Source organism: Vulpes vulpes, chromosome 3 (assembly GCF_048418805.1).
Source record: "Vulpes vulpes isolate BD-2025 chromosome 3, VulVul3, whole genome shotgun sequence".
Classification (NCBI taxonomy): domain Eukaryota; kingdom Metazoa; phylum Chordata; class Mammalia; order Carnivora; family Canidae; genus Vulpes; species Vulpes vulpes.
In genome coordinates, this window is record NC_132782.1 from 94,958,014 (window position 1) to 94,974,242 (window position 16,229).

The window sequence follows — 16,229 nt, forward strand, 5'->3', positions numbered from 1 at the left end:
TGCTGTAAGTATACAGTGATCCTTCTTTACCCCTGGTCAGTTATCCCCCACCCCAATGTCAGGTTTCCATAGCACCTGGGCATCCTCTCTCATAATAGCATAAACCTTCTCTATATGTATTTCTTTTGTGTCCATCTTCCCACTAAGTCGGGAACACTGTCAAAGTAGCTTCTCTATCTCTTTCAATAGCCACATAGTCATAAATAAATAAATAAATAAATAAATAAATATATATATATATATATAGAGAGAGAGAGAGAATAAAAGCCAGAATGAAACAGGATTGACTCTACAACAGTGCTATATTCATTCCTGTATCCAGGGACACTAGAGACTCTTGTCCAGCTTCCATCAGTGGAATCACATCTCCTATTATTTCCTTGGCCTTTATTTCCTGCCTGGATGACAAATGACATACTATGATTACTTTGTCACATATGATATTTTCACAATAAAAAAAAGTGATTTCATGTATCTCGTATCTGAAAATGACACATCCTCATTCCCTTGAGAAGGTCATCATATGAACTCATCTCTCCCCATGCCAATTTGTTACACAAAAGCCTGAGGGTGGGTCCCCCAATCCAGCTTTATTTCCAGAAACATTTGAGAACAAGCACCTGCCCTGGTTTTCCACCTTCTTTGTCTTCCATGTAAATTTTCAGAAGTCAGAGCTCCAGGCATAGAATTCATAGCCTGGAGGCTTGAAAACCTGGCTCCCATTTTCATCTCAAGATGTTTGGTCCTGTATGGAGGAGACTTGGTGCCCTGTTGTATCTAAAAGAACTTTGAGTGTGAAGCAAAGGAAAGGCCACAGTGAGGAGAACTTGTCTGTGTTCTGAGGGGGAGGAGATAGGCCTGACCAGTAAAGAGAATTTTTGCTTTTGGATGTCTGAAATCCAGCAAGTCCTGTGCTACAGAGGGCTTTCCTTCTAGCCTTAGCTTGGAGCAAAATCAGTGCTGGCTCATATTCTCTTAGCATTCTCATAATTGTCCAGTCTGAGTGAAGACATAATCTTGGAACATTACAAAGGTATGTTGTTAGAAAGGGGTATTGAAAACCCCCTCCCTTCTCTTCTTCCTCCTTCTTCGACTTCACCATCATCACCATCATCATCATCACCATCATACCATCACCATCATCAACATCATTATCACCATCATCATACTATCATCACCAACATCATCACCATCACAATCATCATCACCATCATCATGACTATCCTTTGTGTTATCAAGCTCTTCATTCTTTCCAAATACCCTCCATCTATTAATTAATTTTGACCATCACAGAAGCCTGTGATGGTAGGTGGTAGGTGGGGTAGGGGTTAAATATACTCATTTTAGAGATACGAATACTAAGGTTGAGATGGCCAATGACACTTGTCCAAGACACAGAGAGAGGCAAGGACAGAACGCAGCCACCTCTCTTCTGACAGCAATGAGGCAGAAGTTTTCTTTAGGGAATAAGGGGGCCGAGGGTGATCAGATGGGAGGGATCAGGGAAGGTAAGAAATTGGATGAAACCGAAGTCATGGTTTTCATATACTGTCAAAAGGAAGATAAATGGGGCTGCTGAATGCTTTTGCTATAATTGCTGTTGTGTTTTAAGCTGGTAGGTCTAGGGATCCCTGGGTGGCGCAGCGGTTTGGCGCCTGCCTTTGGCCCAGGGCGCGATCCTGGAGACCCGGGATCGAATCCCACATCAGGCTCCCGGTGCATGGAGCCTGCTTCTCCCTCTGCCTGTGTCTCTGCCTCTCTCTCTCTCTCTCTCTCTCTCTGTGACTATCATAAATAAAAAAAAAAAAAAAAAAAAAAAAAAGCTGGTAGGTCTAAGTGGCAAGACCAAGGCTTTCGTATGTTTCAGGTACAGAATAACACTGGCAAGAAGCAATGAATATGGAAGCGATGACAGCTGCATTGGGAGGGATGAATTGGGAGGGATGAATTCTCCTTTTCTCATCTCTGAACCACATGGAACAGTCTTTCCAGAGCTGTGAATCATCCATTCAAGGGAAAAGGGGGGAACAGAAAATTAAATATAATTTATGCTTTGCTAATTGAAATCAAATACAAAATTCAATCTCCCGTGAGTTGCAATGCTCACATTTAAATAGGGCGGAAGTATTATTAACCTGACTCTATTTTAGCAAGTTGACTTAGCTTTTCTGGATAGGAAATAATTCCTTTGTCAAGTTTCCCCACTGAGGAAGGGGCCATGGCTTACTGGCTCACTCCCAGAGTCACAGGGATCAAGCGAGGGTAGACACTTCAGAAAATAGAACTTAAACATGTCAGGTTTGCATTTCTTTTCCAAACCATGAGCTTTCAACCATATCGCGAAATAGACACTTAAGCTAAAAGCCCTGAAGCTCTCAAGGCTTTGGCCTCTGCCTGATTTGTCTAGAGATTTTAAGCTGGCTGTTATATGCAACAGTGTATACATACTTTAAGTGGGGGTAGGTTCCCCACTTCTATTTTCCAGATGAGAATGGCCTATTAACCATAGGCTCACCCTATTAAAAATGGATTTGCTTGTCATATTTACTCGAGGACACATAATTGCTAGGTTTCTTTTTAAACGGCACTTAAGGTATGGGTGTTCTGACTTTATGGGGACACAGAGATAGCCAGGGAGATGGAAAGTGGGAAGTAATTGTAATTGAGGAGCTGAATCAATGCATGTCCACCCAGGTTAGAAGATACGAGGGTAAGTGAGGTAAGAAGGTGTAATGGCCTTCTTAGCTGGTCTTAGCTGGTAGAAAAAAATATTCCTTAAAACCTTCTTACATCCAGATGCTCCTTTGACTATGTTGTGAGATCACTCCTTACCTATTTGCCACTGAACTCAAAAAAAGAAAGAGAGAGAGAGAGAGAGACAGAGACAGAGACAGAGAGAATGCTTGTCCCACTAGCTGTTCTCAATCCCAGCTCCCCTAAGAATATTCTTGAAAGGACAGGTGCCTGCACTCCACCCTAGAGCTCTGGAGTCCACAAGAAGTCTGCACTGATGTTCAGGAAGCTGTAGCCTGAAAAACCCCACAGCCACCCGCAATGGGTAGCAAGACCCACTCTTGGCTCTGCTTATACAAGGCCCACACCGGCCAGGCCACAAAACGCCGTTCTGAACCAGCATGCATTTCTTCCTTCAAAGAGATAGGTTTGTATATGCGTGTATTTATCTGTATCTTTTTTTACTTTGGTGGTGAAGGTGTATGGGTTGCCTTCAGTTCAAAAATTGCTTTCTTATCTGGCAAAAAAAATTATTTGTAAGGTTGTTTCTGAGTCTAGTGTATCAGTCCATTTCTTGCCAGGATTAGTTAAGATAAAGAAAGCTGCACTCCTTACAGAGTCCCTTCCTTTGTGCTATTTCAAGAATTATCTGGCCCTGCAGACGCAATTCCCAGGAAGATTCTCTAATCTGGGACTTTCTGGCCACCCCAGAGAAGGGGTCCTCCCAGAATTCCAGGGTAGGGGTGGGGTTGGAGATGACCAATACAAACACACCATCAAAGCCCATCAATCAGGTTGCATTAAGCTTTATAACAACACAGTTTTCATTTAGCGGGAAGAAATGAGTTTAATAACAGGTGAACAGACTTAGCTCCCCCCCACCACTCATACACATTTCCAAATTTATTAGAACAGTTCCTGGTTTGGGAGATCTGTGACCAAGTGCTTGACATCAAATGCGGCATTTTAATCAAATCAAAGTAATGGGAAGAGACACTTCGTTCAGCAGCCCTTGAAGGGGGTGTCTGCAGACAGCCCTTGCCCTTTCCCGTATCCATAGACTGGATCTGACGACCTGCCATAGATGGAGTTGGCACTCTGTCACTGCCCCAGTGTGCCATGTCTGAGTAGAGTAAATGAAACATCAGATGACCATGAGGGGGAATCGATGGGCAAACAGAAGAATGTTGACTGATCCCATTCGCTGTGTTGCTCAGGATTACTTAGAACGGAAGACATGCCAACTATCTGGTCCTTGACCCTCTGGGGAACCTCAGGGACAGAGCCCACCCCGAAAGCATTCCTTGGAACCATGGCGGGAAGGGTCTTCATGTATGGAGACCTCCCACCCAAAGATCTGGCCTTCTTTTTTCACCCCCAGAAATAACATTTATCTTTACCAACCAGGGCTTGGAACTCAAAGGCAATCACTCACACAGCTCCAAGAACAGCCATGTAGGCCTGATTCTATTATGAGGGCCTATGCTAAGCTTCACCACAGCCCGGGACCCTCCTTAGAGGGCTCTTGGAAAGAATGCCTTTTCCAAGGGTGTCAGTTTTTTGTTTGTTTGTTGTTGTTTTTTCTGGTGAGGAACGTGCATGCCTCTGCCTTCATAAGGTAAGGAGGGAGGAAGTCAAAGGGTCGTGGAGTGAGACCTGGAAGGAGAAGGCTAGAGACACTTTAGAGAAAGGACCTGGCTCCCTAGGAGTCCTGGAGCACTCAGCCACAAGTAGCATTCTGGAGAGATGCCAAAGCAAAGATTTGTACAGCAGAGGGCTGTGCCAGATACAGGGCTAGGACTCAGGTTTCTGAAGTGGCCAAAGTAGACCTTCCTTTTTTTTGTTTTGTTTTGTTTATCACTTAAAGAAACATTCCTGGCACTGTCTCTGACCTTGACAGCTCTTTATCCTGTCTTTAGGCTCTATTAATTAGCAGAAGACAAGAATTAGCAGTGGCTCCTGGTGGCCATCTGGTCAACCAGATGCTGCTGCCCAGACAAACCCAGTGGCTCCACAAAGGATGCCATGGGATCCATCCCTTTGTTCAAGCCTACAGTGTTAGAAGTGGTCCTGAATGGACAAAGGGGAGGGGGGATCTACATGGCACTCCTGTGAGGCAAGACCCCGCTGAGGGGATTCAGGACTCAGGTAAGGAGCCTCTTTAGCTATTCACTAGCCTTCCCTCGTCTTCTCTAACTTCATTTGTCACCCTCTTCCCGTTCCCACTGGAAGTCTTGACCAGTCATTTGGTAAAACATCATGTTGAAGGGTTTGTAGAATTTCTGCAGTCTGTGTATCACATCTGGGTCGATGCGAGGATGAGTCCGACCTTTGCTCTTGCCTAAGCATCTTGGGGCACTGCTGTCTTCTGGCTTCTTTAAACAAGGGAACCCCTTGGTTTTGTTGAAATAGAAATGTTTTTCAGTCACAACACGCTTGAGGCCTAGAAAATCCTGTACTTTGGCCATTTCCCCAGCAGGGTCCACTATGAGTCGCTCACCACTGACAAAGAGGATTTGGGAGAGGGGGAAATACTGGAGCCAGTTTTCCAGGTGCAGAGCATAGATCCCTATTCGAATGGCACTCCAGGAGGCGTCGATCAGCCCTAGGGTCCGGTTTTTGAAAGCCAGCACCTCAAAGGTGGGGATCTCGGGTTTCTTTGACAGCGTCTGGGTGTAGTCAGAGATGGCCCTGGTCACGGGGTTCCTCACCACCACGATCAATTTGATGTCCTTGGCCATGGCGTGGATGCGCTGGGGAGCCTCGTTTGTCACAAAGTAACTTGGTGTCTTCTCCATGGTTACCTGCCCGTCCAGAGTCTTAGGCATCACATTTCTAGAAGAGGGAGGGAAAGGAAAGAGAGTGGTCATTCCTATCCAGAACTATTACAACTGTTTGCACAAAATGTGTGACATAAAGAGTCTCATGTGGAACTACAAAATAAAATTCATTGATGAATCCTAGGAATTCTTGGTAACTCTTATGTCCCACTGTGGTTGTGATTATAGCATTATCAGGAAAGGCAGCATAAGGCTTCTGCATTCATTCTTGGGAATCTCATACAACGTGGGTTTAAATTGCTGCCCTATCACTTACCAGTTATGTTCGACTGAGATATATCCTTAATTTCTCTATGTATTAGTTTTTGTGTAATCTCTGAAACAGAGGTAATGACAGCACTTAACTTCGCACTGTAGTTATACGGATTAAGGGAGATAACACTTGTAAAGCATTTAGCACAGAATCTGGCATGTGCAAGAGCTTAATAAATCAAGGATATCACCATTGTCATAGCAGCTTTTGGAAAATGTTTGAGGGCACCAAGAACTCAAAGATTATCTAGACTGTGGGTTGGCCAACTACTCCCTGGCTCTCCTGTTTTGTATGGCTTGCTGCTAAGACTGATTTTTAATCTCTAAACGGTTGGGAAAAAACCCAACATAATAATAATAATAACATTTTGTGATGCATGAAAATTACATGAAATTCAAATTTCAGTGCCCATAAATAAACTTTCACTGGAACACAGCCATCCTCCTTCCTTGATGTACTGTCCATGGCTGCTTCTGCACTACAACAGCAGATCTGAGTAGCTGCAACCGGGACTGTATGACACACAAACCCAAGCATATTCACTCTCTGGCCCTTTAGGAAAATGTTTGCTGAGCCTTGACTTACTCCAAAAGTATCCCTGGGCAAATGAGGAAATGAAGCCCAAAGACAGGGAACCAGATGGGCTTCTTGACCTTAACAAGTTCAATCACATCCTCTTGTTATCCTCCTTTGTAAAATCCTAAAGCTCACCCCAAGTTCAAGTTCAGAATAAAATGCCATACACGGTGTGAATGCACCTAGCCTGGGGTCTGGTTCTATAAATGGAGCTCTTCTTTACTTAGCTCCCAAGGTTGCCCAGTGAGCCAGTGGTAGATCCCACATCACATCTCTCGGTTTCCTTCACTAGGATGCACCTGCAAACCCACTCCTCCATCCGTGTTCTCCTTCAGAGTGGCCTCGTCACATTTGGGAGTTTCAAGACACTAAAGGAGTTTTGAGGCTATTTGTTCCCCAATCCCAATGTGGCAGGCCTATCCATGATAAAAGAGGCTCAGGATCCTATTATACAGTCAATTTGCTATAGGCATATGTAGACCAAAGTTAATTGACGATAAACCTGTTATACCTGTTGGTACAGCAGGCCATCTGCCACCATGTGCTCCATTAAATCTATTCACTTCTGAGCCCTGCATCGAAGTGGTACATTTAGGATTACACAAGCCCTCTTTGTTGTGATGACATGCTTTTAAATGTCTCAGCTAATAAAACTTAATACAGACAAAGATCCCTTAGCTTCCCCTACCATAATTAAATTTATTTACTATCGCGTGTGTGGAGAAAGAACGACTTTTCTTTTATCTCTAATTCACATGCTCCGTCAATAATTAATTGCTACTGGGTTTTGAGCTTTCTTGGCAAGCACTTTTATTAGGCAAGAGGAATTTGCCCAGTAGAGAGCTTCACAAAGAGTCAGATGTTGTTAGAGCATAAATGGCTGGACCGCAAGAAGTTTTCAGATCAAAGCAATACCCAGCCATACTCATGCTCATCTTGGACTGCATATTCTCCAAAGTATTTTGAACATCTTTATGTGCCTGTTTGGCTCTCACCAGATTTAACTGTCTTGTGCGGAGGGCAGGGCTCGGGAATGCAAAGCCTTTGGGAGTCAGGTATGTAGGACTGACTACCCCCCGTCACTGTGAAGTTGATAAAACTTGAATTTACTCTGAAGTTCTGAAGCCATCTAGGAAGCACACTTAAACCCACACTGAACCCCTAGTTTCTCATCTCAAAAAATAGGGCTAATCAGAGTCTCCCCCCCTTCTGGGGTTATAATGAAGATCAAATATGATAATGCAGGTAAATAAATCACTTAGAAGAGTACCCGGTGAGTTCCAGAATCTTTAAATCTTACACCAGGTCTACAAGGCCATTAGCATGGCAATTCTTAGAGAAAAGCCAGGAAAAAATACTATTTCACCACATGGCAAAGCTGAAAAACAGAATGAAGGAATGGTTCTAGGGGTAAAGGATACTCTCATTTGAGCAATATCACCAACCACACATCCTGACCTGGAGGCTGGTGACGGATGAGGGGAGCGACTTAGTTCAGCCTGAGTTTAAGGAACATGCTGACGTCCTACCTACTATGAGGAGAGAGAACTTCTCATAGTATGAAACTCATGTCGCATTATGAAAATATTAAATATCGATGCAAATGATTACCTGAAGACAGATATTTTTACATGGCTCTATGCAGATTTTTCATCCTTTGGACATACTGTTGCATGTTTATTTCTTGGTCTCCCCCACCCCCACCCCCTCACCCCAGAGCATCTGCTAGATTTTTCTTCTCGTTTGTTCTCTGCCATTCATTTCTCAGATCTCGGTCTTTGTCTTTCCAGTAGGCTCCTTTCAAATTCATCTTCTTCACTTTGGGCTAATTGCTAAGGTGGGCAACAATCTTGAGTGTTTGTGAAGCCTCTGGGATGAAATGGTACCCAACCTCCAAGCCACTGTGCCCGGCTCTGTGCTTAGTGCCAAAGGGAATGAGAGAAGAGGTGCTGAAGAAGGCAGAGGGGAGCAGAGGAGCCTACATGACTTTGATTTTGTGACAGATGAATTGAAACGTGTAATTTAGGGAGACGTCCAGCATTTGGGCATACCCGGTGAGACCATCTCAATGAGCCAAGATACAAGTGTGTGGTATGAGCTACCCAGGGCTTTGTGCCACGAAGAAGACACGCAGTAACTGCTCAGCCTCTATGAAGCCCCTTCCAAAACTGCTTCTAACTAGTTTCATTCATTCATTCATGTATTCCTTTTCTTTCCGGAGTCCTTGCTAATTAGCTGTACCAGAGAGCTTAGAATACTGTCAAAGTGTTTTGTTCCCAAGCCCTTCGTGGGGGCTGGAACACCTCCCTCACCTCCCTGGAAGCTGAGGGCCATGTTTTATTCACCTTCGTATCCCTAGAATCTTTTTTTAAGATTCTATTTATTTATTCATGAGACATACAGAGAGAGGCAGAGACACAGGCAGAGGGAGATGCAGGCTCCCTGCAGGGGCCTGATGTGGGACTCGATCCCAGGACCCCGGGATCATGCCCTGAGCTGAAGGCAACCACTGAGTATCCCCAGAATCTAACACAGTGCCTGCCGCATACGGTAGCGGCCCCCTAACTGTCTGTGGTTGTTGGAGGAATCCATGGATGGCATACAGACGAAAGCGTGATCCCTGCATGTGAGGAGAACTGGGGCACTTGGAGGGCACGGCCCCTCTAAGTAGGTTTTCCACGCTCGGAGGTTCGGCGCGTGTGAGTTCCGTGCCGTCCCTGTCTGAAAGACCATGCACTTCAGTGCGGACCATATGGTGAGAAAACACCGCATCTGGGCTTGGAACAGCTCGTTAACAGTATCTGGGGTGCTCAGAGCAGCCGTGACACCAACGTCAACACACAGTCCTGAAGCGAGAAGCATTCTGCAAGATCACACATCTGCTCTCAGCCCCAAATGTTTATGAGCCACCATCCAATGCGCTCACCGCTCCCCAAACTCTCGCTGGGGTGGGGGTGCTCTGTGGAGCACAAGCCCCGTGTGAGCGCAGGTCAGCGCCCGGGGTCCTCATGGGAGGCACTGCCAACAAAGTCACCATGCACCGTTCACTGAGTGCTCGCTCCGGGCTGCGCTTTGTGGTCTGAGTCCCAATTCTGATGCCGGACCCGCTTCTTTAAGCACTTTCGAGACACTGGACTCTCCAGCCTTGTTGATTAATAAGCACACAGACTTCAGACTTCCTGAGTTTGGATCCAGTTATTAGCTGTATGACCCTGGGCAAATTACTTAACTTAGGTAATCTGTATCTCAGTCTCATTATCTGGAAAATGGGCAACGGACTAAACAGATCCATCTCAGTGGGACTTTATGAAGAAGGAGTAAGTTAATATCAAAAAGCATCCCTTATATAGAGAAGGTTCTCGATGTATTGGCTGTTTGTGTTTAAAGAACTCTCTTTAAGAACTCCCCTTCCACTTCTTCCAGAAGAAGTTGTATCTTCTTAAGAAGATACAATTTAGAAGATACAACTGCTATCCCCATCCTAGAGGTCAGGAAACTGAGGCCCAGTGAAATCGATTCATTTGCCCAAAGTCACAAAAGTGGCCTTGAAATCCCATCTCAGGTCTGTCTGTCATCATAGCTGGCGCCCAAGCTCTTTTTGTTGCTGCCTGACAAGGCTGAATAGAACTACAGAGGCTCGGCAAGGTCACAGGACTGGCCCAAGGTCACTCCGCTAGTGGGTGGCAAAGCTGAATGTTAAAATGAGACTCATTATGTTATGTTGTAAAGGTGGGCTGTCACTGACTTACCACAGGGAGTTACAGAAACCCAGGCCAGAATCCCCAGAAATTCTTGCCAGATCAAGCTACATCGTTCAATTTGTGATATCTCTCTCCGGGGCCTCCTCAATTGAAGCAAATGGATACCATCATGAACGCCGAGGGAGAAAGCAATCACCCGTGTTAGATATAAAGTGCCCATTCTCTCTGGAAGGGTCAGTGGCGGAGCTTGCCTTTGGCTTGCCTGAATTGGAGGTATGTGGGCAGCTCACATTTTCCCAAATGCATTTTTCCAGTGGAACAAATGGTGCATAAATTAGCAATATTTTCTGAGCCCTCCCGATGAACTGTAACCCAAGAGAATGGTGGTTAGAGCAAGGGCATGAGATAGGGCCACTTCCTCCGCATTGAGGGGAGAACTCACTTAGAAAGTCAATCGAGCACCTGCTGCTTGCCAAGCCCTGGAACAAGGCAGTTCCCCACGTTCTCCTGGCTGGAGAAGCTCACAAATACAGGAGGATTCACTGCTCTGTTATAAAGATGTGCCAGTGGAAAGCCGGAGCGACCATGAACCCTGTCCAAGGAAAGAGGCAGGACTTGCCCTGCTCCATTCTTTTGGAAATTCATTGGGGTTTTGAAGACCAAACTCAGGAATCCTGGAACCTCTGGAGGTGGAGAGTCAAACCATTTGAAAACTCCCAGTCGGATATAAAGACCCAAGAAAAGCAGCGTGCCCTGGGGCCCTATGACTATCAGCCTAATTGCAGCCGAGACAGCAGGGATCTTGAGTTACAGCTCAGACTTAACAACTAACTTGCTGAATGAATTGAGGGCAGGGATTTTTTTTCTCTCTGGACCTGTACAATGAAAGGGCTGTGTTAATATTAATCCTCTCATTAATCCCATCAAGTATTTATTGGTGCTGGTTATGCACCAGGTGTTGGGTATATCTTGATGATCCAGCATGCCTGGGACCTGCCCTCCGTGGACGGACTCTAAGTCCTTTTCGAATGAAAGGTCTGAACGGCCCATGTGTATGATCTGTGGTTCAGAGGGGACATACCTGTTGTGGACAGATGATCCCCGACCTGTCTCAGCTGCATCCTGCATGCGCCCAGGAAGAAGGTGGAGGAGAAGGGAAGGTGTAGGCAGGAGAGAGGGAGGGAGGAGGAAGAGAAGTAGCAAGAATGAAGGAGATCAGAAGGGAGGGGAGAAAGAAAGACAAGAAGAAATGAAGGGGGGATGAAGGAGGAGGAAAGAGGGAAGAAAGAAGTGGGCTTTGAAGATACACAAAGAATTTAAGTAACTGGAAAAAAAAAGTGAGGAAAGCATTGCGGTTTTATTTATTAAAAAAAAAAAGATTTTATTTATTCATGAGAGACACACAGAGGCAGAGACATGGGCAGAGGGAGAAGCAGGCTCCCTGTGGAACTTGATCCCAGGACCCCTGGATCAGGACCTGAGCTGAAGGCAGATGCTCAACCGCTGAGCATTGCAGTTTTAAATGACACATGGCCACGGTGGGGGAGAAAAGAGTGAACCCAGGTCTTCAGCATTTTTGTTGTTATAAAGTTTGTGCCAGGTAGGTACAGCTATTTTAGGATTAGGTTTAGGATGGTCTTTGTCAGAGACACATCAGGAAGGGAGTAGAAGCATCAGCTTTATTGAAGTAGATGAACCGCATAGATACTCCTTATTCCCCATGTTCTCCATGGACCAATTGGGGCTCAGAGAAGCTACAGGCCTTGACTAGATCATACAGCCCCTATATGGCAGTCCCCTATGTGGGACTTGAAACCCACCAGAGCCTGTGGTCCTCACCATTCCTCAGGATGACACCACTCTTCAAGAGGGAGGTCCAGAGTGGAGCTAGAACCTAAGGAGCGGATAGGATATTGACCTCCGGTGGAGAAATGAGGGTCCAGAGAGAGATGTGGCATCACAGTTGATAAGGTCTTGAGATTTGGTGGGACGTGGGTAGGATTAGAAAGAGCAGTATTTAGGAACTTCCTCCTAATGTTTTGGATATTCCCAAGGTCGGAAGAGTGGGGCCATTCGCTAAGCTTGAGGGCCTTGGGAGTGGAGTTATGAGACTCAGAGCAGATGGAGCTGGATGATATATTAATAATTTATGGATTACAATGACCTATAGAGAAATTATCCTGTGTTTGGTTTTTTCCCTGGGAGACTCATCTGGAAGAAAAGGCAGGGAATTCATCATGACCCTCACCCCCTACCTCAACCACCATCATCATACATCCCTTGGCCCTTGAATTTCAAGAAAGGTTTTTATTCTAATACAAATTAAACTTGACTTGAAGCCCACAAGACGAGTTTGAACAGAAGTCCTCTACTGATCATTATTCAGAGCCACCTCTAACACCTTTTGCAGAGCAGCCCAGGGTCCTAGGGGATACATTTCTGAAGATGTCATCACAAATGAATAAGGTGAGGGTTTAGGATATCTGTGGAGGCCAGGAACCAGAAAGCGGAAGTGAGGAAATAAGAGAACATATTCGAGTCTGAGAGAAGAATCATTCGGGAAAGTGATGCTCCTTACTTCCTTCTGAGGACTGCCAAATGTCGCGAGCCACATGGGGTGGCATCTATCTCAAAAGATCAGAAGTTAATGACACCACATATATACTAAGTCCTTTTGTGGCCAGAGACAGAATACAAGATAAAAACAGAAAAAAGGAAGACCCCCCCCACCCCGCTTTCAGGCCATTTCCAGTTCTACAGTAGGCTGACTCACAGCTTTTCAGAGGTTGTTCTTGCTCTTCCAAATGAGTACAATGAGGACTTCACAGTTGTTTTGTTTTTTTTTTAAATCAACCCAATGGTGTTTTTCACTCCCTGAGTAGTCAAGAGCCGGTCACATGGAATATTAAGATCCCTACATGAATGTTCTTGGATCAGGCCCCAAGGAGAAACTGGCTTGACAGATTCAGGGCTCGCAGCACCTTCTCTGGAGCTCAGAAGACGACTAGGTATTCTAGGGGTGGCCCAACTGCCCCTGGAGGGTGGAGAAATGCGTCGGTCACAGAGGGTTGACTGTCTTCCCTCGCGTGCCTTAATGGATTTCCATACTGATCTCTTATCCTACAGATGTTTCCCTTTACTGGATCTAAGTTTTGGAGCCAACTTATCCACGTAATTATAAATGTATTACTTTACATATCAGAGCTAGATGCAATCAGCATTTCTTCACTGGAGAAAGCCAAGATCACTATGCTGAAACAAGCGGTAGCCCAAAAGAAAACCAGCCATTCATGTGTTCATTCATTTGCCAATACAGTGTGCCAGGCACTGTGCTAGAATCAAGAGATAAAACCAAGAGCAAGATCTTGTCTGGGGGAAGTTTGCTTTTTTTTTTTTTTTGAAATGTAAGACTAGTTTAAGAAGTCCACCTTTGTCTCTGAGAATTCATTGAAGTGCATGAGTTTCAGTTTGGGAGTCACAGGACTCCGGCTTCCACCATCACCCCCTTCAGAAGCCTTGCGAAGTGCACGCTCATCCTGACCAAGGTGTGTGGCCAAGTTGAGGGTTCCCTCTCCAAACCACACTCAGCTTTGAGCAAACTCACTGCGTGCCTTTGATCCCCAGTTCCATCTTCGTGGACTGCAGATAACATCTCTTACTCATTCACAAGAAAAGGTATCAGGCATCCTTGTCCAGGGCACCGGTACCTCTCCCTTCTTACTGCCAGTGTCATGTAGCACAGGGTAGGTGCGAACAAATCTGTTTGTTGAGTGAGTGTAGGATAACGGCCCTGCCCAAATTCTGAATCTGTCGGACCACAGTAGGCTGCCTCATATAGGCACCCCTACATAAACGGGGACGGGACGGTGAGTCACACCTCTCCGATAGGTGTTGCTACAACCCACTCTTAGAGCACCAAAGAGCTTTGGTGGGGCACCTATTTCAGTGGATTACTAGAACTTTTTTTCTCCTTGGCCAAGCTGAGGTGCTCAAAGCACTTGGAAAGCCTCACTTTACACCAACTGTAGGCATCACTTCTATTTCTCCCTGTTGTCTCTGACTTTTCCAGAGCCATCACTCATCTTTAGCATCAACAGACCACCATATGACAGGAGGGAACTTGTTCATATGGTTTGATCTAGAAAACACATATGGACAGAAAGTAACCACGAATTCGATAATCCTTTAAAATGAATTCAGGTTGCCCCGGGTGTGAGTGTGTGTGTGTGTGTGTGTGTGTTTATATGAGATTTTTATTGATTTAGTTTCTGCTCCATGCGTGGCATCTGCAGCGACACGTAAGTCCTTTGTAACAATTCTCAAGCCCGCAGGTTGGCAGCATGGTTCTAAAATCCAAACCATTGTCCGCCTATAACCTCAGCTTTCACCAGCGCCCTTTACCCACAGCTGTCCCTCCAACTCTTTCTCTTTTGTTATTGGACCATCTCGCCCCAGAGGTTTGAAGACAAGACGCTCTGTGACTTTGAATCCATGAGATTCTGAAGCACACGGCACCTGCCCCGACTGGGGTTTCCACGCAGAGCATATACCTGTCTGATACTTTATTCATACACGTTCAAAGAGTGCCCTGCCCCACTGCAGATCCTCACATGCCAACCTCTACTAGCTGTTTTATTGTGTTTTCTTTCCTCGGGCTCAGCGTTTCAAAGGGCAGGTGCCACAATTAAATGATGATTACGGAGGAGTCAGCGTGTCTGCGCTGGTGTCTCATGCTCACGATTTAACAGACGGTGCCAGGCCAGGGGTCCTCTCGGGAAGGCTGCTTTCCAAGTCTCTCAGCCTCCCCCTGCGCTCCCAGCTGTGTGTCAGCTCGTCCCCGCCTCTGGGACACTGCCAGCCCCCCCTCCCTCTCACCGGCATCCTGCTGCTGATCAGAGCCCCGCTTGCTCCCGCCGTGTACCCCCGAGGCACATCTAAGCCCTGCAGCCTCTGTGTGGCCACCGCAACCCTGGCCTCCGAGTGGCAAAGACACTGTTCTGCACGAAGGTGATGACTCAAATGCCAGGTTTTTCACTCCCATCTTGCCTTTTCTTGGACCACCCCTTGCTTTGTGCCACCTGCTTCTCAAGATGCTGGCCAGGCCCGCTGGTGGAGGTCCCAGCGTCACTTGCTTGCCTAGGGCATTTCTTGATTGACCATTTGTGGCCATGCCTCCTGAGCCTGGTGCTCTGCCCAAAAGGTAGTGTTCCCCAAGCTGCTGGCGGTGGATACAGCTGCTGCCTGTGCCTAGGAGCCTGGTGCTGCCACCCACACTCTAAGGGACTTCAGAAAACCTCAAATTCCTCACTGTATACAGTGGAGATCACAAGCAAGACCAGTAGCAGAGCATGTTTTGTGACAATTAAAAGGGTTGGTACTGGGGTGCCTGGGTGGCTCAGTCGGGTAAACATCTGCCTTCAGCTCAGGTCATGGTATCAGGGTCCTGGGATGGAACAACACATCAGGCTCCCTGCTCAGTGGGGAGTCTGCTTCTCTCTCCTGCCCTTCCTCTGTCCCTCCCTCCGCTTGCGCCCCCTCTCTCTGTCAAATAAATAAATAAAACCTTAAAAGAAAAAAAAGCTCTGGTACTTTTGAGGCTGCTGTAGACTTGAATGTCTGCATCCCTCCCAAATTCACATACTAATTCCTAAGACCCAATGGGATGGTATTTGGGAGGTGATTAGTAATGAGGGTGAAGCTCTCATGAATGGGATTAGGGCCCTTTTATTTATTTAATTATCTTTAAATGATCTAATTAATTTATTTGAAAGCCGGTGAGAGAGCATGAGTGGGGAGAGGGACAGAGGGAGGGAGAGACTCCCAAGTGGACTCTCCACTGAGCCTGACACAGGGCTCAGTCCTAGAGCCCTGAGATGAGTACATGCGTTGATCGTTGCTGCTAATTCTGTATGAAGCCTGTTTATCAGGCATTCTCAGAGAATGCCACCTAGGACCCATGCCAATGATGAGATGACCTAATGTTTAGCCCAGGTGCAAATGATGTGTACGTGCTCACTCCTAGTGATCGAAAGAACCTGGCCAGAGCAACTTGCTGTTTTATTGGTCAATGGGTTGTTTGCGTTAACTCATGCTTTGCCATGGAAACCTGTAAAAGAAGTGGGTCAA

The 16,229-nt window shown here is 46.0% G+C and overlaps 1 protein-coding gene across 1 annotated transcript in view; it reads right to left on the minus strand.

The window, feature by feature from the left end:
• Positions 1-3,523: 3,523 nt before the first annotated feature.
• HS3ST4 (heparan sulfate-glucosamine 3-sulfotransferase 4) overlaps positions 3,524-16,229 on the minus strand; it is a 398,224-nt gene continuing 385,518 nt past the window's right edge. The window contains exon 2 of the mRNA XM_026011386.2: positions 3,524-5,568. Coding sequence (XP_025867171.2) covers positions 4,932-5,568 — 637 coding nt within the window. The 3' untranslated portion in view covers positions 3,524-4,931. The remainder of the gene's footprint in view (positions 5,569-16,229) is intronic.